This window comes from Pipistrellus kuhlii, unplaced genomic scaffold (genome assembly GCF_014108245.1).
Source record: "Pipistrellus kuhlii isolate mPipKuh1 unplaced genomic scaffold, mPipKuh1.p scaffold_m20_p_9, whole genome shotgun sequence".
Classification (NCBI taxonomy): domain Eukaryota; kingdom Metazoa; phylum Chordata; class Mammalia; order Chiroptera; family Vespertilionidae; genus Pipistrellus; species Pipistrellus kuhlii.
In genome coordinates, this window is record NW_023425595.1 from 31,082,794 (window position 1) to 31,105,845 (window position 23,052).

The 23,052-nt window shown below is 35.0% G+C and overlaps 3 protein-coding genes across 3 annotated transcripts; 1 reads left to right on the plus strand and 2 right to left on the minus strand.

Moving 5' to 3' along the window:
* Positions 1 to 1,013: 1,013 nt before the first annotated feature.
* LOC118713228 (olfactory receptor 52A5-like) lies at positions 1,014 to 2,015 on the minus strand. The gene has a single exon (XM_036427634.1). The coding sequence runs from the start codon at positions 2,013 to 2,015 to the stop codon at positions 1,014 to 1,016; it is 1,002 nt and encodes a 333-aa protein (XP_036283527.1).
* A 9,484-nt stretch (positions 2,016 to 11,499) lies between these two features.
* Positions 11,500 to 12,447, plus strand: LOC118713229 (olfactory receptor 51V1). The gene has a single exon (XM_036427635.1). It carries the CDS (start codon positions 11,500 to 11,502, stop codon positions 12,445 to 12,447), a length of 948 nt encoding a protein of 315 aa, XP_036283528.1.
* A 5,180-nt stretch (positions 12,448 to 17,627) lies between these two features.
* On the minus strand, positions 17,628 to 18,578 carry LOC118713000 (olfactory receptor 52Z1-like). Its single transcript, XM_036427359.1, has one exon. It carries the CDS (start codon positions 18,576 to 18,578, stop codon positions 17,628 to 17,630), a length of 951 nt encoding a protein of 316 aa, XP_036283252.1.
* Positions 18,579 to 23,052: the final 4,474 nt, after the last annotated feature.

Genomic DNA, 23,052 nt, shown 5'->3' on the forward strand with positions numbered 1-23,052 from the left:
AATTTTTGAGAAGAATCATTTTTTTTCAATTCACAAACACTATAACTTCCAAGGAAACACAAAAATAACAAAACAATGAATATAAATAAAATATGTATGTTCTTCCTCATAGAAACATCTGTTTCTGTGTGGTCTGTATTTATAGAACTTGCTTTTATTTTTATGTTTTTATCAATAAAATTTTAAAGGGAGAGAGAGATAGAAACATCAATGATGAGAGAGAATCATTGATCAGCTGCCTCCTGCTCACTCCACACCACGGATTGAGCCCACAACCAGCGCAGGTGTCCTGACCGGGAACAGAACCATGACCTCATGGTTCACACGTCAAGGCTCTAACACTGAGTCACGTTCATTGGGCAGAATTTGCTTTTATTGCAAAAAAATTCCTTATATATGATATCTTAGCCCCCAAAAATGTTAAAACTTATCTTTCATACCTACTTCACCTTTGTCTTAAATTCAAAATCCAATTTATACCTCAATTACATGATAATTTCAATTTTATGTTTTTTAATATGTATGCAAATATTTTGTGGAAAACAAGTAATTATAAATATATTTCAATGGATAAATTGTAAATCTACATATTATATAATTGATCATCACAAAATAAAGATTTTAGAGCCTTAATGATAAAGATTATAATGAGTATTATCATAAACAATTATGCTACATATAATTTTATTTCATGAAAACTACATTTTAATGCTTTATACTATTTTCTATGCAGTGGCATCAATATCACTTGATATTTTTAAATAGAAGCTAAAGTAGTAACATTTAGTTGTGCTTTTACAGAATGTACTTTACTAAAAGCTGATTTAACTACAAACAAATATTCATAATTTATTCTTTTGTCACTTGTCAGCTAAATATATGTTCAAAAAATTCCAAATTTATAACAAAAGAAATTATTTTAGTAATTATAGCTTTACTACCTCTAAAACAAACCTAGTACTTTATATTTTAACATACAATGAACTTTCTAAAGCACAGACTCTCACTAAAAGCTAGTGTTTCTCATGTGAAACTTTTTTATTTGATAAAAGATTAATAAGAAATCCAGAGACATCGTTAGAATGAAAAATGTGGGACACTCGGTCTCTAATCTGTTTGGTCTTCACACCATACACAATAGGATTGAGCAATGGTGGGACAAGCAGGTATAGATTGGACAGAAGAATATGAATGTAAGGTGGAATGTGGAAGCCAAATCTGTGTGTGAAAAAGGAGAAGAAAGCCAGGAGATAAAACTCAAGAAAGACACAAATGTGAGCAATGCAGGTGTTAAAGGCTTTGAGCCTGGCTTCCTTCTGAGGCAGACTGAAGACAGTTATAAATATTTTAATGTAGGATAGTGTAATGAATATTATATCAAAGCCAAGTATAATAAAAGCCACAAACAGACCATAGATCTTGTTAATTCTAATATCTTCTGCTGCCAATTTCACGATGGCCATGTGCTCACAGTATGAATGGGAGACCACAGTGGTCCAGTAATACTTCAACCTGTATTTGATGAGGATGATACATGGAGTTGAAAGAATGGCTCCTCTGAGTATCATCCCAATCCCAATCTGAGTGAGAAGTTGGTGGGTAAAAATGGTTGCATGTCTCAGAGGATTGCAGATTGCCACATAGCGGTCCAGGGCCATGGCCAACAGAATACCTGACTCAATGGACTGCAAGGTGTGAATAAGCCACATCTGCAAGAGACAGGCCTCAAAGTGTATCTTTGGCAGATGAAACCAGAATATTCCTAGCATTTTGGGCAGGATGCAGGTGCTGAGAGCAATGTCTGTGGCTCCAAGCATTGCCAGGAGGAGATACATGGGCTCGTGGAGGCTGCGCTCGGATTTGATGATGACCAGGATCAGAGAATTCCCAAACAGAGCGATGACGTACACGGCACAGAAAGGGATGCCAATCCAGCACTGAACCGACTCCAGACCAGGAATCCCCACCAGTGTCAGCACCGAGGGCATGAAGACTGTGCTATTGAGCCTGAACATGGTGGTTTAGAACTCCCTGCTTTGGAGCTTCTGATTCAAGATAGCAGTGAGGTTTATCTCTCTTCTGTTCTTACCTAGATGTATATAATAATCTGATTATATGATTATGTGATTTCAAATGGCATTTTGTGAGATATACTCACTTCGATGGGGCAATTAAGTGTGTCCAAGAATGCAGATATAGGCTTCCTGGATATTTTTTTTAAATCAGATTTCAACCTCTGCTGTATTTTTTCTCCCCCTTCACTTTTTACTTGTCTCTTTTTCTCTGTGCTATCTGCATTTCTCTCTTGTTCTCTCATCTCTCTTATACATTTAGACAGTAACAAGCACAAACACTCCCACTATTGAAAGAAAACATATTCTAGCAATATAAGGGCATATGCTTTGTAATGTCAATTAAAGCCTACTTCTTTGAATATCAGTTTGGTGTTCTTTATTAATAAATAGATACCTAATGGTAATATACTGATGTTACCAAATACTTTTTTCCTACATCCTCACCCAATAAGCAATTAGTTAAGAGATCAGACAAAGAAATGAAGGGAATACACACTATTTCAAGTACAATAGCAAGCATTAGGCCAATAAGAGTAGGATCTTAATGTCAAGGAGACAGTGATCGACTGAGCAATACCATATTCTATGTGTCATGTTAAAAAATACACTTATCAAGAGCATTGGCCTACACACTGAAGGGTCTCAGGTTCAATATTGGTCAAGGGCATGAACCTTGGTTGTGGGCACATCCCCAGTGGGGGGTGTGCAGAGGCAGCTGATTGATGTTTCTCTCTCATTAATGTTTCTAACTTTCTCCCTTCCTCTCTCTAAAAATATCAACAATATATATATATATATATATATATATATATATATATATATATATATATATATATATATATGTATATATATATATTTTTTAAAGGAAATAGAATATTTTTATCAAGCATATGCAAGTGGTGTGATACTGTATTTGAACCCTACCTTCATCCTTGAGGTAGGTGCTAGGGAAACTTTATTCCAGAAATTTGGTACAATTTGATATTTTAGGGGTAAAAAAATATTATATAAGTAAAAAATCTTAATGAAAATTTAGAGCCACAAATTTTGATATGGAAAAATATTACTTAATAAAATAATGTCAAAAAAGTAAAAGTTGCCATGTCGTTTATTTCTCTAAAGGAAAAATTATTATTAAAATCTGATAAATAAATATCTTTATTTGAAAATGTATACAGAAAAAAATTAGCTTAATCAGTTATTTTAGTAAAATACCTCATGAATTTTCAACACAAAGAATAAACCTACTTCAAATACACTACAATACTGAATACGTAAAAGTATTTATTCAAAGGATTTAATTCATGTTATAATTTTTGCTAAAAAATAAAAAAACAGTTTTTATACATTTCATGGAGTTCAGTTATTTCTTGCTTAAATAGGATGGGATAAAATGTCCCTAAGTTCTCCTCTAAACTAACTTTAGAGAAATTAGAAAAAATAATGTGTTAAAGCAATGCAATAAATTAAAATTGGAATTATTCTTTTTTTTTTTTTTAAATTGTGGTGATTTTCCACATCCTTAATGCATCCCTTTCCTGTTTCATGTCTCCTTCAACTACCTTTCAATCCCTTTTTGAAGTGTTACTTACCTCAAGTTCGTGTTCTTCAAGTCCATTCATTCTGTTATGCAAGTGTTAGTTTATGTTCCAATTTATACATTTGCTTGCAATTTCCTTTTAAAAGACACTATTATAGTCTCATATAGAAAATTGTTCCCATACCATTCAGTTCCTTGTAGTATCTTTTTCTACTTCAGAATATGTGATTTGGTCCCATTCAACAAAGTCTTTCAGAATCTTCTTTGTCTTGGTTAATAAAATTACTGGTTTCATAATGTAAGCTAAATTTTCAAAATTAAAACAGGCAGAAGTAAAATAAATTGCATAGCTTATTTTATAACAAGAGTGCAAAAATAGCACTGTTTTAGGCACAATTATGATTTCCAAGGTTCAGTTCTAGGTTTGACTATGTACGGTGGGTGATGTCAATTTAGAAAGGTGTGCATTTCAGGAAAAAGTATTAAAAACTCATTAGTCTTTCTCAATTCCACATTGGCAACAACACATCCCATGTTTATCAGTGTGCTTAGGACTTCTGTAGAGAAAACTTATTTCTATTTTTGTAAATGGAAGCAAAAATACCAAATTTCCATTGGAAAATGGAATATTTCCCATTCCTTTAAACTTTTTCACTCATGCAGTGGCTAGTTCATGTAGATTTAGTTTCTGAAACCTCTCCATTCTCTTGACTCATCTCCAAGATTACTCTTACATCTCTTTTGATCATCTATAATTGCTGAAAATTTATCCTCCTTATTTTCTCTTTGGTCTTTCTATTTCCTAATTCATGCTTTGCAATGCAATCCAAAGTTTTATTTTTTAACAAAATATAAAAATTAATGTAACTATAGTATTTTATGCTTCCAGCTGGAAGGTTACATAAAAAAAGTAACTGTCCATGTGGAAAACTTATAGTAAAGTGGTTAAGATCATTCATTCTGGACATTCAGTGTAAGCTTCAGGACTTACTAGCTCTGTGTAGTCTGTCAAGTTACTAACAGTTTTCCGGGGCTTCATTTGACACAGCTAACCAATAGAGATAATAATCATTCTTCCTCATATTAATAATACAAAAATTACTTAAAGCATTGTTGGAAAACACTATGCTTATAAAATGTTTGACTTATGGGGAACGCCATATAAACGTATACTATTAGTATTATTATTGCCATTCACTCCAACCTTCCTTGAAAACTTTTTACTGGTCATTAGCAAATGCATTTTAGAATTCTATAAAAGTATCTTAAAATGCTAAAACATATGTTCTATACTTTTCTATAATTCGAGCCTATTTCTTTTAGATTTTCTTGTGTCTTCATAACTTTACCATCTAACAAATAGCAGTTTACTACTCAACTCTTAGCTCAAGCATCACCTCCTCTATGAAAAAACTCTTGATTTTCTTATGTAGAAGTCCATATTATTCCTTTGTATCCTCAATAAAAGAAATGTTCTGTGTAATGAATAATTCCCACTTAAAACTAGTGAATCAGAATTTAATTTTATCTGAATTAGTTAAATGTTCAAAATATGCCAAAATGTTGAAAATTTAATGCAGATGCAAATCTATTTGCCTTGTTGTTTTCCAGTTGTACATCTGCAGGGGTAAATGGAGGGCAGGGATTAGAAAAAAAATTAGAATCAATATAGAAAAATGGTAAAATGCTTACCTTTGACTTATAAGCATCAAGAGAAAATCAGAACTATTTTTAACACCTTTCATATCCTACCTCAGATCGTAAGTGAAATATTTATCTCCTTTTCAGAATGTCTACTCAGATCTGACACTTACTCAGAGCTAACCCCTTTTATACAATTATAATTTCAATTTTCTACACTCTTTTTAGCTCCTTTCTATACATTTCTCTCCAGATCTTTCAGGCACCTGAGAGGACACATGCTCACAAACTTAGTTATTTAACCTTTTGCACATGCATCTGCTCATACTGGTATAGCATTATATGCAGATAAAAAAAAAAAATCCATTCCCAGCTGAAAATACAAAACAAAAATAATATCAACACTTGTCAAGGGTTATGATGCAATTCCCCTGAGGAATGGATGTGGAAAAATCTCTTCTCTAAAGGCCACACATTTACCCAATTACCTTGTTATGCAAATCACTAGAGGCCCAGTGCATGGATTTGTGCCCCGGTGGGGTCCCTCAGCTGGCCTGTGCCCTCTCACAATATGGGACTCCTCAGGGGATGTTGGAGAACCAGTTTTGGTCCAATCCCTGCAAGCCAGGCTGAGGAACCGCATCAGTGCACGAATCTGTGAAAAAGGCATATGTAAGAAACATTACAAGGCCCTTGAGCTTCCCCCTCCTGAATTTCAGTGTCTTAGTTCTTTCCATGAAGTTTTAAGAAAGTAAGCCCCAGTGCAGTCTTAGACAGCCCTTAACATTTCAGTTAATAAAAGAGAGGTCAAGGAATGCCATCACAATCTATAGAATATTTATTATGGTTTTGAATGACTACTAAAATCAAATGTATCAATACTGAGAATGGGTTAGTTCCAATTACCATTTCTAGTACATATAGGGACTCATAATTTAATTTCATGAAAGTAAAAGTGAAATGGTAGAAAAGAACTGTTCTTTCCAACAGAGCTTATCTACATAAATGTTCTTGAGATACAGATCAGGGCCTGATGGACTTTTTCACAAATATCTATCACTTATGTCTAGAGATTACCTCTCATGGTTGTCAGTTTTGACCAATGGGTGCTAGCAACTATCAATATTCAGGATCTACTATCTTATCTTTCTTGTGAGCTGAGTCATAAACACATTTTTACTGTGGTTATTAAAAAAAAAGTATCATTTTATACAAAATGGAGTTATACTGATTCATAATCCTGTACTTTCCCCAACATGTGTATTTGAAATTACTAGTATCCTGAAGCATCAAAGACTAGTTAACATAACCTTTAGCCTTTTACATAGGAAAAGAGTTGTTGATTTGAAGGATCATTCTGAAGGAATGAAAATTTCTCCATAAGTGTATTATTATTATTATTATTATTATTATTATTATTATCACTATCAATACTACTATATAATCAATTAAACTGTGAATTGATAACTCTGCAGCTATTATAATCTTTTCTCTTTACAAATCGCCCTGACACACAGATAAGCAATTTAAGTAATGTGTAACATATTTTTGGCTTCTTGTTTAGCAGGGGACACTGAGCCAGTCAGTGCATTCAGATCCATTCCTTTTTTGAAAAAATATATATTTTGATTATTTTAGAGAGGAAGAATGAGGGAGAGAGAGATAGAAACATTAATGATAAGAGATAATCATTGATCATCTGCATCTTGTGTGCCCCACACTGGGGATCAACCCCGCAATCTGGGCATGTACCTTGATGAGGAATCTAACCATGACCTCCTGTTTCATAGGTTGAATCTCAACCACCGAGTCATGCTGGCCAGGCCAGATCCATTTCAATTAAAAATCCTTGATAAATATACTTATCAGTATCCATGCCTTCTTTGAGCCTTGTTTTATCAATAAAGCAATAGTATTTAGTGTTTGTTTGTTTGTTTGTTTGTTTGTTTGTTTAACTCCTAGACTGCTCTAACTTTCTATAACACTGTGAGCTGACAATGGATGTTTTGTACACAGAGAACCTGAACAAGAACTCTGCGGTCAGAGATTGTGATAGAAGTCTAAAGGCAAGGGTCTTTACCTTCATTTTTGAAGGAAAGTATATTTGAAGAGAACATGTTCTAGATTGTTTTTTATTTTATGTAAATTGCAAATACCTTGATTATTGCTTTTTTAAAATTCCCATAATTATTAACATAAACTGAGAACAAATGTAAAACCTAGATCTGGCCTTAAATTCTATGTGTAGTAAAAACATCAAGTTGGAGAGGAAGGTAGTCTTAGAATAAAAAGAGAAAAAGACAGAATCCTGAGACTCAGATTCTTCTCAGAAAAAAAATGTATTTCTGAAAAAGATACAGGTGTTTGTTTTTTCTTTCTTATGAAACTGTGATTTATATCCAGGTTCCTTCTCCAATTGTATGACATTCGTCAAATGACTTAAAAAGTGTTACAATAGCTGAAACCGGATTGGCTCAGTGGATAGAGCATCAGCCTGCGGACTGAAGGGTCCCAGGTTCGATTCCGGTCAAGGGCATGTACCTTGGTTGCGGGCACATCCCCAGTGGGGGGGGTGCAGGAGGCAGCTGATCAATGTTTCTCTCTCATTGATGTTTCTAACTCTCTATCCCTCTCTCTTCCTCTCTGTAAAAAATCAATAAAATATATATATATTTTTAAAATGTGTTACAATATTCCTCTCACTAAAAAATAATAATATTTAAAGTTGTAAAACCTGTTAAAATTTATAAAGTGTCATCTATGAAAATGTTATGACATGAGTAACATAAGAAATGATGGATAATATGTATATAGAATTTAAAATCCTCTGTTACCCAGCAGTTCTTACCTTTTAGTTTTATTCCTTGGTAGCCTCTTACTTTGTATTTTTTTCCATACTGAATACTCTAGAAGACCTCTAATAACATAAAACCAATTTTATTCCATTATTACAAAAATTCAGTAAATATACACAATCATTGAAAAAAACATATACATATTTCTCATAGAATTTGTGAGAATTTTCCTCAAAGGAAAAAACAACAACATATATTTGAAAGTATCAAGTTAGTGGGTTTTCTTCATTTTCAAAATGCATTACTTTATTTTTCTCATAAGGGAACCACATATTCTAAACATTCGAATGTGACATTATTTTCATTAGTAAGCCTCAAATCTTCTGTGAGCATTTCTGGAACTTATAGAAAGAGGGGTACATCTGATGTTTCAAATATTAAAGCTTTCGCTATAGAACCAAGTTCCTTTTTTTTGTTTGTTTGTTTTTCAATTTTTTTCAATTATAGCTTGCATTCAGATTTATTTTGTATTAGTTTCAAGCATAGTGGTTAGACAATCATAAACTTTACAAAGTGTCCCCCTGATATTTCCAGTACCCACCTGGAAGCATATATAGTTATTACAATATCATTAGCTATATTTCCCATGCTGTACTTTACATACCCAGGTCTAACTATCAATCTGTACTTCTCAACCTTTTTATTTTTTTCACCTAACCCCCCCAAACTCCCTTCCCACTGGCAACTATCAGTCTGTTCTCTGTGTTTGTGAATCTGTGTCTGATTTTTATTTGTTTATATTATTCTTCAGATTTCACATATAAGAAAATTCATATGATATTTGTATTTCTCTAACTAATTTCATTTATCATAGAACCATCTACACTGTCACATATGATAAAATCTCATAACTTTTTCTACTGTTTATTCTTATCTTTCTCATCTCTTGAGAAGGAGGGCTAATGTTCTTAACATCTATGTTTGATTCTGATCATATAACCATTCTACTTGTAAGCTATTAGTAATAGCACCTTACCCTAAAAATGAAAACTGAATTAAATCTCATCTTTTATAACCTGCTCTTAATTTTCACTTTTCTATTTTGAGTTTCAGAGCCACTTATTCACCTGTTTGTTTGTTTTTATACAGGTGAATGTAGAATATTTAATGTATCCTCAAGATTTTTCTTTTCTTTTTATATGCTCTGAATTTTTTTTTCTTTTTATATGCCTCAACAACATACTTCTTTCTAAGGGAAATCAATATTAAAATCCTTTTTTATTCAATATGACTCTTTCTGTTATCATCATACTCTTTATTTTTTAAATTGTATTGAATTTATTAGGTTAGGGTACATTGGTTAATAAAATAATAAAGAGTTTATATGTACAGTTCTATAATAAATCACAGTTAAGAAAAAAATAACAATTTGCAAATCATATATTTGCTAAGGGCTTTATAATTAAAACTAGAGACATGTTGCACGATATTCATGCAAGAATAGGCCTTCCTTCCCCTGGCTTTGCTCCTGGCCTCCTGGGAGCCACCAAGTCTCCACTCCAAGGCTGCCCAGGAGCTGCCAAGTCCTCATTCATGGCCAGAGCACCACTCCTGTAGGTCCCTCCACCCCCATCCCGCCCCTTCATAGCAAGCCTCCTGTCCCGGTTGGTCACTCTATGCCTGCATATGCAAATTAACTTTCCAACTTTGCCAGATTAATTTGCATTGTCACTCCTGATTAGCTGTGAGCATAGTGGAGGTACAGTCAGTTTACATGCTTGTCTATTATTAGGTAAGATATCTAAAAACTCTCCAACCTCAATAAGAAAAAAAACAACCTCGTCACAAAAGGAAAAATTATTCAATCAGTAACTTCACCAAGATGTATATATGACAAATAAGCATATGAAAAAATGCAATATACCAAAGCAAAGTAAAACAAGCATTAAAAATCTAACCATACCAAGGACTGGCTGAATTTATGGAGGAACTATAATTCTCACTACTTACTGGTCAGAGTATCAAATGGGACCTTGCTTTGGAAAACATGTTAATACTATTTTAAACAGTGAAATAAGTATTTACCTCATGATCATTTCATTTCCAGCTATTACCCAATAGCCTAATACTTTCCAGTTTAAAATGCATGTCATTTATGTGTTTTATATATATATATATATATATATATATATATATATATATATATGCGTGTGTGTGTTATATGTTATATATATGTTGTATATATGTTATATATATATATAATAGAGAAACATGTTAATTAACTGGGATGCTATAATGGGTCAACTGGACAGGGGATGTTGCACACACAGCGTTGGGGTTGGGGTGGCAGGGGCCTCCTCCACCTGTGCTGGGGGAGGGCCAGACTAGCAACTCTAAGGTTGGCAGCACAGCTGGACCCGCCCCCAAGCAGGTCTGGTCATATGGCATGACAGCAGACAGCAGGGCCTTGCTTGGCATTAGCCACGATGACCCATGAGCAAGCAAGTGGGTCCACAGGCAGCACCTCACAGGGCCTGCTTGCCCATGGCCGTGGTGTGGAGCAGTCAGGCCCCACAGAAAGCAGAGAACCATGGGGCGTGGGCCTATGCCATCAGTAAGATATCCCATGAGGGCTCTCAAATTGGAGAGGGTGCAGGTTGGGCTGAGAGACTCCCTTTCCCCATGCACAAATTTTGTGCATCAGGCCTCTAGAATAGAAATAATGAGGTAAAATTAGTGTGAAGGTCAGAAAAAATAGAAATTCTGTATAACATAAAGAGATGTATTTTCAGTATGACCTTCACACTAATTTACCTCATTATTTTCTATACTAGAGGCCCATATAACCAAATCAATTGTACAATGGTAAAGCATTTAGAGAGGGGCAATGGGAAATGTGCAAAATATGTTTTTATTCCACTTGGTTAAATTTCTCTTACTTAAATTTCATCTGCAAAGTTAGAGTTACACTAACCAGTCCATTTTATTTGGGCCTTATGACCCTATAGGGGTAGTAAAGGAAGAGAAAAATTATGTGTTACTCAAGAGAATAATTACCCATTTCACATTTTCCTGAGGATGCTACCAGCCATGAAAGCAGTATACACCTGTGATCATATATTATCTTCCTCTAAAGATAAACAGACACTCCCAGAAGTCCAGCCCCAAATCTAATCCCATAGGTGCATTAAGATTATTGCTTCTGCATAAAACCCCCTCGTCTCCAGGCATTGCTTGTCACTAGCAGTGGAAAAATTTATGTCTAGAGAAAGGGATTTTGCCCTAAAGGATAAAGAATCAGATCTCTATTTTGCTGAGTTTATAACACTAAAGGAAATTGCATTGTTACCTTCCGTTCTTTTCAAAGCAGATAAACATTATTCAAAATTAAGGAATCATTAGCTGATCTGATTTGCCACATCTCTAGAAATATTTCAATTCTCTCTTCATGTCTGCTATCACCATCTCAAACTATAATAGTTCCAGATTTATCCTCACTGGATTCCCTGGCCTAGAAGTTGACTATCTCTGGCTCTCCATCCCTTTCTCCTCCATCTATGCTATGATTTTTCTGGGAAATTGCCTGGTGCTGCACGTGATCCGAACTGAGCCAAGCCTGCATGAGCCCATGTTCTACTTCCTGGCCATGCTGGCCCTCACTGACCTGTGCATGGGCGTCTCCACCATGTATACAGTGGTGGGAATCCTGTGGGGGTTCATTCAAGAGATCAGCCTGGATGCCTGCATTGCCCAGTCTTATTTCATCCATGGTCTGTCCTTCATGGAGTCCTCTGTCCTTCTCGCTATGGCTTTTGACCGCTACATCGCCATTTGCCACCCACTCCACTACTCTTCCATCCTAACTAATGATAAGATCATGAAAATTGGGGTGGCAATCTTATGTAGAAGTACTTTACTCATACCTCCAGTCATCATTCGCCTGAAGTTCTTAAATTATTGCCATCCCCACATTCTCTCCCACTCTTTCTGCCTGCACCAGGACTTAATTAGAATGGCCTGCTCAGACATCCGCTTCAACAGCGTCTATGGTCTGGCCCTGGTGATCAGCAACTTGTTGTTGGATGCAGTGCTTATACTTGTGTCCTATGTCAGGATCTTGCATGCAGTCCTAGCTATTGCATCTCAGGAGGAGAGAATCAAGTCCTTGCAGACCTGCGTATCTCACATCTGTGCTGTTTCAGTTTTCTACATCCCAATCATCGGCCTGACTATGGTGCATCGCTTTGGGAAACACCTCTCACCTTTGGTACATGTGTTCATGGGCAACATCTATATCCTTTTCCCTCCCTTGATGAACCCCATTATTTATAGCATCAAAACCCAGCAAATACGAAGGCGAGTCCAGAGACTGTTTTACTTGAAAGAAATGTGCTGAGATCAAATGTGTATGGTTTTAAAAGTTGACAAGTGGAAATCAAAGGGGTAAGAATGAGTATATAACTTAAAATGTATTTAATGACTTCTATTTGTGTAACTGATATGTTGCAAATAATTTCCTCTTCATTTTGTCCAAAGCCATCATAAATCAGTAAGATTGACATGGGTTTTATTCTGATCAAATATATAAATCATAATATATACATATTAATGTATGAGAAAATTTAGCTGTTAAAATTTATATCTTACTATGCCTATCTGAGTAAGAATGGTTTTGAATTAACCCAATATAGAAAATGTAAATTTTCTAAGTTAAAGTCCTTCAGGTATTACTAAAGAATCAATAATAATCTTAGTCCATTTTCACTAGTCTAGGCAACATTTTTGTTTATTGTTTAGCCATCATCTCTGCTACCCAACTTTGCTACATGATAATGTAATGGAGTAACCATATAGGGATACTGGACTATTTGGATGATTTAAAAAGTAGTGGAACAAACAAAAACTAATCTGATGCTATTTGCCCACCATCTAAACATTCTTTTCTCACTCGAATCATATGAATAATAATTGAACTGGAGATATAGAAAACCAGTAATTGCCAGATCAGAAAGAACCATACATTTTTGGTGGGATTTTTTTAAATCTAAATAATAACAATAGCAACTAGTATTTGGAAACCATTTGAAATGTTTATTATGAGTCCATCTCTCATTTAAATCCCAGTCCCAATTTTTTAAAAAAATAAAAAGAGCACCGAGAATTATTAAGACAATGTAATATAAATATATTTCTAATTTATTTCTCCATCAAGATTCTGTGGTAGATATTATTTTCTATTAAATGCATGCATATTTAAAAAGGTACAAAAGTTAAATGATATGTTCTACTTTTAGGAGGTTGTACGTGATGGGATGCGGAAAACTCTATTTCAGTTTCAGATCACGTGACAACTTTATTTTCTTCTTTCTGTACTTTTCAATATGAACTCTATTAAATGGTTATGCAATCATTATAAAACATTGACATGCTAAATAAAAATCATCAAATTAAGTCATGGATGATAATGTAGTACATAAATTTGGATTCTGTTAGTATGTGTAAGTTTCCTCAAAATATTATTGTCATATGATATTTACATAATCTACTTAATATATTTAATGCAAGTTTTGAAGTATAACTATAAATATTAATTCAATCTATTTAGATATATATATATATATGCACAGTTTGATGAGCTTAGAAAATATTTATAGTTATGTAATCACTGCCACAATCAAGTATAGAATCTTTTCATCACCCCCAAAAGTGCCTTTTTACTTCTTTGGGATTAGTCTTCTCCCATAACCCAAAGTGCCTGGCAACCAATAATCTGATTTTTGACATACAGTTTGCCTTTAAGAGAAGGTCATAGAAATTAAATCATAAATAATGTAATACTTTATATTTGGAGTCCTTCACTTGCAACAATGCTTTTGACATATATTTTTGTTGATGTCTGTATTCACAATTTATTTTTATTGTTGAATCCTATTCTTTTGTATCACATACAGCAAATTTATTTATTCATCAATTGATCAGCACTTTTGTGTTTAATAGGTTTAATTTTAAACAAAGCTATCATAAACATGCACACCCAATGATTATCAATGGACTTCCTCAAAATTGGGAGCTTATTTTTAATGTATATATCTTTACTGTTAGTAATGCAACTTTCACAGTAATAATAGTCATAAAAATAATGCTTAGTTTATATTTATCAGAAACCTATTATATGCCAGTCACAATGCAAGCACTTAGTAGTGATTGTTAATATTAATCTTTAGAGAAAATCTATGAGGTAAACGATAATCATTTAACTGTGCAGATTAGGAAATTGAGGTAAAGATGTTTTAAATTACTAGAAAATAATGGTGGAACAATTTAGTTTTCACAGCATTTTTACTACTGCTATTGCTGTTTTATTTTACATTACAGATATGTCCACATCATTCTATTTGTTTCTGTTGGAAGTGTGGCATGGTGGGAGTTGAGAATTTTAAATTGTGTATTTATATAAATATAAGTTTCAAATGAATTATTTAATAGATCATTCTTCTCTCAGCCAGTATTATGATATACTAAAATCTTAAGTAATAAGTTTTGTACTTTATACTTGAAAAGGCAGATGTGGTGAGGTTTGTTTTGTTTTCTTTTGTTTCTTAGCATTATCTTGTTCCACGGGAACCTATGCATATCAATGGTTGTCTGAATTTTTAACTTTGCACTTAAGTGTCAATTAAAGTTTTTGAGTTTAAAAAGTATCTTTGCTGAAATAAAACCCAACTTATTTTAACAACTTTTCTGTTATTTGGAAATTGATATTCTCTGCTAGACTGTTGTGGAGTTTTTTCTGCCTCTTAAATCACTTTCACTCTCATCCAAATTCCTGCCCAGCTGCATTAAAGGGGAACCCACATGTCCCTGAGAGATTGGATGACAGAATTGGATGAGATTCTGATCTAAATCTGAGTCTTCTGCACCCACTACTGAATGTTGACTCATTATTTTCTCTTAAATCCAATTAGTGACTAATGTTTATGCCTCACGTCTTGAAACTGGACCCATTTTTCTCTTACTTCCCTGCTCTAACATTTGTGTTTATGGAATCATTTTCCCTTGCCAAAGCAACTCCCTTGGCAACTTCACTGCTCAGCATGAGCCATGAATTGGGTGTCCCCCACAGTGCTGAAAAAAAACTCCTAGATCCATTTATTGTCTGGTGGAAGACAAAAACACCAGTTGTCTAACTGACCAATGCACATGGCCATTTTTACTTTAATGCTGCTCTCTCAAGTTGGCATGAGATATCTTGCAAGGAAATTTTCCTCTGATATTTAATTAGAAATAAAGGGGGTAGTAATATCCCTCTACTTTAAGCTTTCCTCTGTAACACACTGAGTTTCTATCCTTTTATGTCCTGACTCTTCTTCAAATGAAGGCATGAGGATGTGCAGCTAAAACTTGGACCTTTGAAGAGGATATCTTCCTTATTCTCCTTTCCCATCTGTGTTTCTCCTCCCCATTTCATGTTCAAAAGGGGTCCACTGCTCCTTTGTGTGTGAGAGGAACATCCTCTACATCCCAACCTTTTTTTTCCTTACTCTTCTTCTATCATCTAACAGAAGTGTTTAATGACAGTATGACATTAGAACTCCACTGAAAGAAAATGAAAATCAATAGTTTTCAAAAGACAAATATTTCTAGCATACATATACTATTTAAAATATAGATAAAATAGAATTTACATATATATGTTTATACTAGAGGCCTGGTGCACAAAATTCATGCACTGGGGGGTGGGGGTGTCCCTCAGCCAAGTCTACATCCTCGCCAATATTGGACAACGTGGGGGGTGTCCAACTGCCCTATGGGATTGGGCCTAAACTGGCTGTTGGACATCCCTCACACAATCTGAGACTGCTGGCTTTCAACCATTTGCCTGCCTGCCAGCTTGATCACCCCCCTAACCATTTCCCTGCCTGATCGATCCCTAACTGCTTCCCTGATGGCCTGATTGCCCCTAACTGCCCTCCTCTGTTGGCCTGGTAACCACCAACTGCCCTCTGCTGCCAGCCCAGTCACCCCTAACTTCCCTCCCCTGCTGACCCAATTGCCCCCAACTGCCCTCCCCTGCCAGCCTGGTTGCTCCTAACTGTCCTCCCCTGCAGGCTAGTCACCCCCAACTGCCCTCCCCTGCCAGCCTGGTTGTTCCTAAGTGTCATCCCCTGCAGGCTTAGTCCCCCCAACTGCTCCCAGCTGTACTCCCCTGCAAACCACTTTGTGGTGGCCATATTTGACCACATGGGGGTAGCCATCTTGTATGAGGGTGTAAGGATCAATTTGCATTTTACCTCTTTATTATATAAGATATATTCTAGAGGCCCAGTGCATGAAAATTTATGCACTGGAGGAGGGTCCCTCACCTGGCCTGTCCCATCTCACAGTCCAGGAGCCCTCATAGGCAGGAGGGCACCCAGCAATCAGAGGAAGGTGATGGGTGATGTCCCATCACACCTCTGCTGCTGCCACTGCCAGCAGCACAAGCCTCTACCAGCCCTGGTTACCTGAGCCTCAAGGGGCCCTTGGTGGCTTGGTGGCTGCCATCTGAGGCTTGCCTTAACCTCTAGCTGGTCTTGGGCAGCTGGGCAGACACCATCCAAAGCTTGCCTGTGCCTCAGGCTAACTCTGGGCGGCTGGAGGGCTGAGGTGACTGGTGGACTGTGGAGGCAGGTGCACAGAGTAGCCAGATCCACCTGTGGGTCGTCCTGGCTTTGCTGCACACCTGCTGCCCTGGCAGGGTTGAGGGGACTGGGCACCACCATCTTGTGGCTGTGGGTGCTTCCATCTTTGAGGGTGTGGCAATAATTAGCATAGTCCCTTTTTATTGGTTGTGGGTGTCACCATCTTTATGATGGTGTGAAGGTCAATTAGCATATTCCCTCTTTATTAGAAAGAATATGTATATTCCGACTGGTTTTAAGTAACTTTTATTATGGTAGTATGTCCCAATGTTGGCAACTTTTACTTATTATACAGTAATGCTAATATTTTGGCATGTGTTAAGCGTTTTTCCCCACTGTATCACATTTAAATCAATTCTGAACCCAACATGATGCTGCAAATGTGCAAATTAAATTTTATTACTATATCTATAGATGATTACTAACATTAATCACTTAATATGTTCCAAATATTATATACTTTCTCAATTTTTAAAAAATGACACATAGGTATATTAATTTTTCTAAGATTTTATAGTTAGAATCAGTGGAGCAGAGATTTGTTTATTGGCAATATGACTTCAGAGATTGCCATCTTAGTCACAAGCTACAGTGTAATCTAATAGGTAAAACTAGTATTTCCTTATCAATTACATGAAAATGATTGCACTTAATCAATTGTACTTTAAGCCTATTGTAACAAAACTCAATATTACACAGAATTTAAGGTCTGCTTACTCTGATATTGCCCTGAACAAAATCACAAAAAGAGAAATTTTTTACTTTTCATCTCATTTTCTTAAATTTTTACTAATATTATTCTCCTCTAATACTGAAATGATTTAAGATGTCCAATATAATTGTAGGTACTCTTTGAGTTACACAGAAAAATGAAGACTATGTTGTTTAGTCTATATCAGCAAAATTTCTTGCTCAAAGAAAATATCTGAATAACCTTCTCCTGAATTTTCTTTGTCTTAACACCATAAATGATGGGGTTGAGAGCAGGTGGTACCACCACATAAAGATTGGCAAGAAGAATATGTACATTGAGTGGTATGCTGTGGCCTCCAAATCGATGAGCAAAGAATGAAAAAAAGGCTGGGGTATAGAATAGTAGGATAACACAGACATGGGAGCCACAAGTACTCAGAGCCTTGAATCGAGTTTCTTGGGAAGGAATTCTAAACACAGTACAGAGTATAAGGGTATAGGAGATAATGATAAGCACTGCATCCAGGCATGTGGAAAATAGGGCTGCAATCACCCCATAGTAGATGTTAACTTTTATGCTATCACAAGATAACCTGGCAATGCCCATATGTTCACAGTATGAGTGATGAATAATGTTCTTCCCACAGTAAGTAAGCCTATAAACAAGAAAAACCAAGGGGAAGCAGATAAAGAAACTCCTAATCACAGATGCAACCCCAATTTTCCCAATGACTGAGGGGGTTAAAATGGTAGTATACCTTAGTGGGTAACAGATGGCTACATAGCGGTCAAATGCCATGGCCAGTAATATGGCAGACTCTGCCACAAAGATGAAGTGAAGGAAAAACATCTGGGACACACAGCTACCAAAAGAAATACCCCCATCTTGAAACCAGAAGATTGCCAGCATCTTTGGTGTGGTAACTGTGGAGAGAAAAATATCCGACAGGGCCAACATAGAGAGGAAAAGGTACATGGGTTCATGAAGACTATGCTCAGTGAAGATCAGAAATAATAAGAGGGTGTTGCCCACAAGAGCAACTATATACATGGAACAGATGGGGATGGAGATCCAGGTATGTGCATCTTCCAGTCCTGGAATTCCAATCATGGTATACCAAATGTCTCTAAGGATGGTAAGGTTTGAAGTCATCGTCTTTTACTGTGTCCTCTGATATTGAGACCTGGAATGAAAAGCTACAGGGAGAGTAAGAGCAAAAATTAGAATGAGAAGAAATTGAGAGAGAATGAGCAAAGTTATTTTATCAGGTTGAGGGTGAATCTTGGCATTGCAGTAAAGTTAATTGCCTTAAGAAAGCACTGGTAGTCAGTAATTTTTCAAGGATAATGAGCCAGATCAGCTTCATTAACATGAACATTACCAAATTTATAAGGCTAATGCTACTGGTAATGATAATGGTGATAACAATAGTAATAATAAACAGTTAATAGGTTTATAATTCCATGTGGGCACTACAGTCAATACATTATACTTATTGATTTAGCATCATTCAACAAAGTCCCTTGTAAACTCTTGCACATCATACTTTTCCTCCTTGTCTGACTGATCATTTCTGGTGAGTAGTCATACTTTATTCCCTGGAGCCTCAGAAAGAATATGTTCAGCATATGAGTGTGAATTTTAGGGAAGCTCAAGACATTTAAATCCTTGAAAATTATTATTCCATTATTTTAATGTGAAGTCTTTCATCATCATATAAAAATGACTTGGACGGAGGAAATGGAATTCTGGATAGTCCTGGTTTTGCACAATGCTGTATTCACTTAATGTTGGGCATATTAGAACCATGTTCTCTCTTTGTGTATTTCTAGTATGCATGCATTTCAATTAAACTACTACTGTGCAAAGCAAGTACTCATATAACATTTGTAACTCAGCAAACTGTGTCCTCTCATTTTTTTCTCACATTTCATCCTGCCACCATTCTCTTTTGCCTACAATGCCTTTTTTCTACTGTTTATTCCTTCCAGTTTGTGTTTTAATGTTTGTGTTTTGCTTCCATTTTTCCTTTTTTTCCTCAAACTTGAATGTTAGTACTACAATATACAGATGTAATGTAATCTCCATCAAAATTCTAATAATATTTTAAAAATATTTTTATTGATTTCAGAGAGGAAGGGAGAGGGAGAGATATAGAAATGTCAATGATGAGAAAGAATCATTGACTGGTTGCCTCTTGCAAGTCCCCTACTGGGAATCAAGCCCGCAATCCCTGTGACCCTTCAGTCCTCAAGCTGGTATCTATCCACTGAACCAAATGGGGTAGGGATTTCTACTGCTCTTAAGGATATTCTCAGGTGAGGATTTAAAAAAAACAGCAACAGTAACTTATAAGGAAGAAAACATAGGTACTAAATTTTTGGATTTTGGTCTTAGAGATGACTTTATTAATTTGACCCAAAGGCAAAGGAAGTAAAGGCAAAAATACTAGTAAATAAATGGGGCTATATCAAACCAAAAATCTCTACACAGCAAAAGAAACCTACAACAAACAAAAAAGCAACCAACCGAATGGGAGAGGATATTTGCAAACAGCTCTGACAAAGGGTTAATATTCAAAATATATAAAAAATTTATACAACTCAACACCAAACATACAAACAATGCATTTTTTTAAAAAATGGGCAGGGGACATGAAAGACACTTCTCCCATGAAGACATACAAATGGCTAACTGACATATGAAAAGATGATCCACTTCTCTAGCTATTAGGGAAATGCAAATTAAAACTACAATGAGATACCTCACACCTGTTAGAATGGCTTTCATCAACAAAACAAGTAATAACAAGTGTTGAAGAGAGTGTGGATCAAAAGGATCCCTCATTCACCATTGGTAGGAATGTGAGCTGGTACATTCACTATGGAAAACAGTATAAAGGTTACCCCCAAAATTAAAAATAATATTAGCATATGACCCTACAATCCTTTTTATAGGTACCAACCTAAATATTTTGAAAACATTTATTCACAAAGGTATATACACCCTATGTACATTGCAGCATTTTTCACAGTGGTCGAGACATGGAAACAACCGAAGTGTCCTTTAATTGATTACTGGTTAAAGAAGATGTGGTATATATATATATATATATATATATATATATATATATATATATACAATGGCATATGACTCAGAATAAGAAAAGATGAACTACTGCTCTTTGCAACAACATGAATGGACCTTTTGAATATGCTAAGTGAAATAAATCAGAAAAAGCTAAGAATCATATGATTTCACTCATATGTGGGATATAAAATGGAAACTGATAGTCACAGACAATAGTCTGGTGCTTATCATAACAAAGGGAGGCAGAGAGATAGTCAAGGATAAAAGGAGCCAAATATTTGGTTGTGGACAATTATTCGATTTGGAGGGTTGAGCACATGATGCAATATACTGATCATGTATCATTAAAATGTACACTTGAAACTTATATAATCTTATTAACCAATGTCACTCAAATACATGTAATTGGAAAAGGTATTTAAAAACACTAAAAGCAGGAGATAAAGAAGATACGTGTTTTAAAAAACTAAATGAAATAGAGAATTCCAAGTGGTAGGTTAAATGAGGGATAAATAAAATGGATTATTTTGAAACATACTGTATGGAAAAAACACTAATGTTACTGATATTATAAAGTAGAGATAGAGATGCAAGATTTAAGATGGTTGATGCAATTCTTTCTAAACTATTAATATGTCACATGTCTAAGAACCACTAAGGAAATAAATTCGGCAGACTCTCTCAAACTTAAGAAGTGCACCAGTAAGAAAACTGGACCAAGCATGAGGCACTATCTGAGCTATAGCCTCAGCTATGCTACCAATGATTTGGGAGCTTGATGGAAACACTTCACCATGCTGAACTGTCTTCTATATAGGTTAGAATGAAACTAGTTCTTAAAGATGTAGCCTTCTAAATAAAGAAATCTAAAATTCAATCATGGACCAGGAGCTCAAAGCACACAAACAAATAAAAGCCAAAAAATAGTAGGCTGTTTATTTCAGTTCTATTGTAATTCTATTTATTAAATTTTAAAAAAAGAATAAAGAAGAGAAGAATTCTGGATATTAAATCTCTTCTTTAGCTATATCTCAATCACATGGTGTATTTGATCACAGTGAAAGCTTTCAACCACCTGGGCTTTTTAATCTAAAGGACACAATTTAGTACGTATTATTTATATTTTTAAATTAATTTTTGAGCATTTACCATGAGCTATATCCTGTGTTAACCAGCTTCCATAATTTAATCCTCACAAAATATTATTTGCTGACAATAATAACCCAACAATACTGGCTGCTAGAGTGATCTCTAATTAACACACCGGGAAACTATGGCATGAAGAGGTTGAATAGGTTGTCTAAGTTCATACAGATAGTATCTAATCAAGCACAGATTCAAACTCAGATTATCTTGCTCTAAATCCCATGCTTTTATTATACTGTTTAATTTTCAACCTTTGAGCAATCTCTTCTTCAAACTTTCTTCTCCTTTGGTTTCCTTAATCCCATTATGTTATTGTTTTCCTATGCTATTCTTATTTTTATTATTTCCACTGTTGTTATATTATTATTATTATTATTACTACTACTACTGTTGTTGTTGTTGTTGTTCTACTTTCCAATTGTTGTATTGAGAGCAGAATTTGAAGTTAAAATATTGGACCTTTACTAGTTTCTAGTGAAAGTCACTAGTGAAAGTCACTAGTGACCAGTGTTACCAAAAAGGAAGTTTCACTAAATTCTCTTTTATTTTTTACCTCCTTTTCCCCAACCATTTATATCTATCTCTCTCATACCTTTGGCTTCCAATTTATGTCATATTTTATCCTTTCCATTTTCTTTACCACCCTAGCTTTACCCTGCCCAGATAGATAAGAACCCCTTACCCCAATAATAAGACAAAAAGTATAAGCTGGCATAATAGTCACCTGATATTTCTGCTCTTGAATGAAAGGAAGCAAACCCATTTTTTTTTTTCCAAAGAGAGATTTCGCCAACAAGCAGACTTAAAGAAAATCACACAGAAATCTATGAGATAAAACCTTTAAAAACAAAAACAAAAAAACACCTTAGTGTTTTTTTCTTCACTTATAGAGCATTATGCTAAGTGAAATAAGCCAGTCAAATAAAGATAAATATCACATGATCTCACTCATTTATAGAATATAATGAGCAACATAAACTGATGAACAAAAATAGATCCAGAGACAGAGAAACAATAAACCACAGAGGGAAGGTAGGGGAGGGGTAAGGGGAAGAGATCAACCAAAGGACTTGTATGCATGCATATAAGCCTAACCAATGGACAGGACAACAGGGAGGGTGAGGGCATGATGGGTGGGATGGGGGGTGGAGTAATGGGGCAATAAGGACACATATGTAATACCTTAATAAAGAAATTTTTTTAAAAAATTTTTAAGAAAAATAAATAAATAATAAATAATAATATATACAAAGTTAAAAAAAAAAAAGAAAAGAAAAAAAAAAGAAAATCTTACTATAATAAAACCGCAGGCCCTTTTTCTCTGTTGAACCTCATTTTAGAATAAGCCCAACTTTCACAAATAATTCTTAACTCTTTTCCATAGAGATTG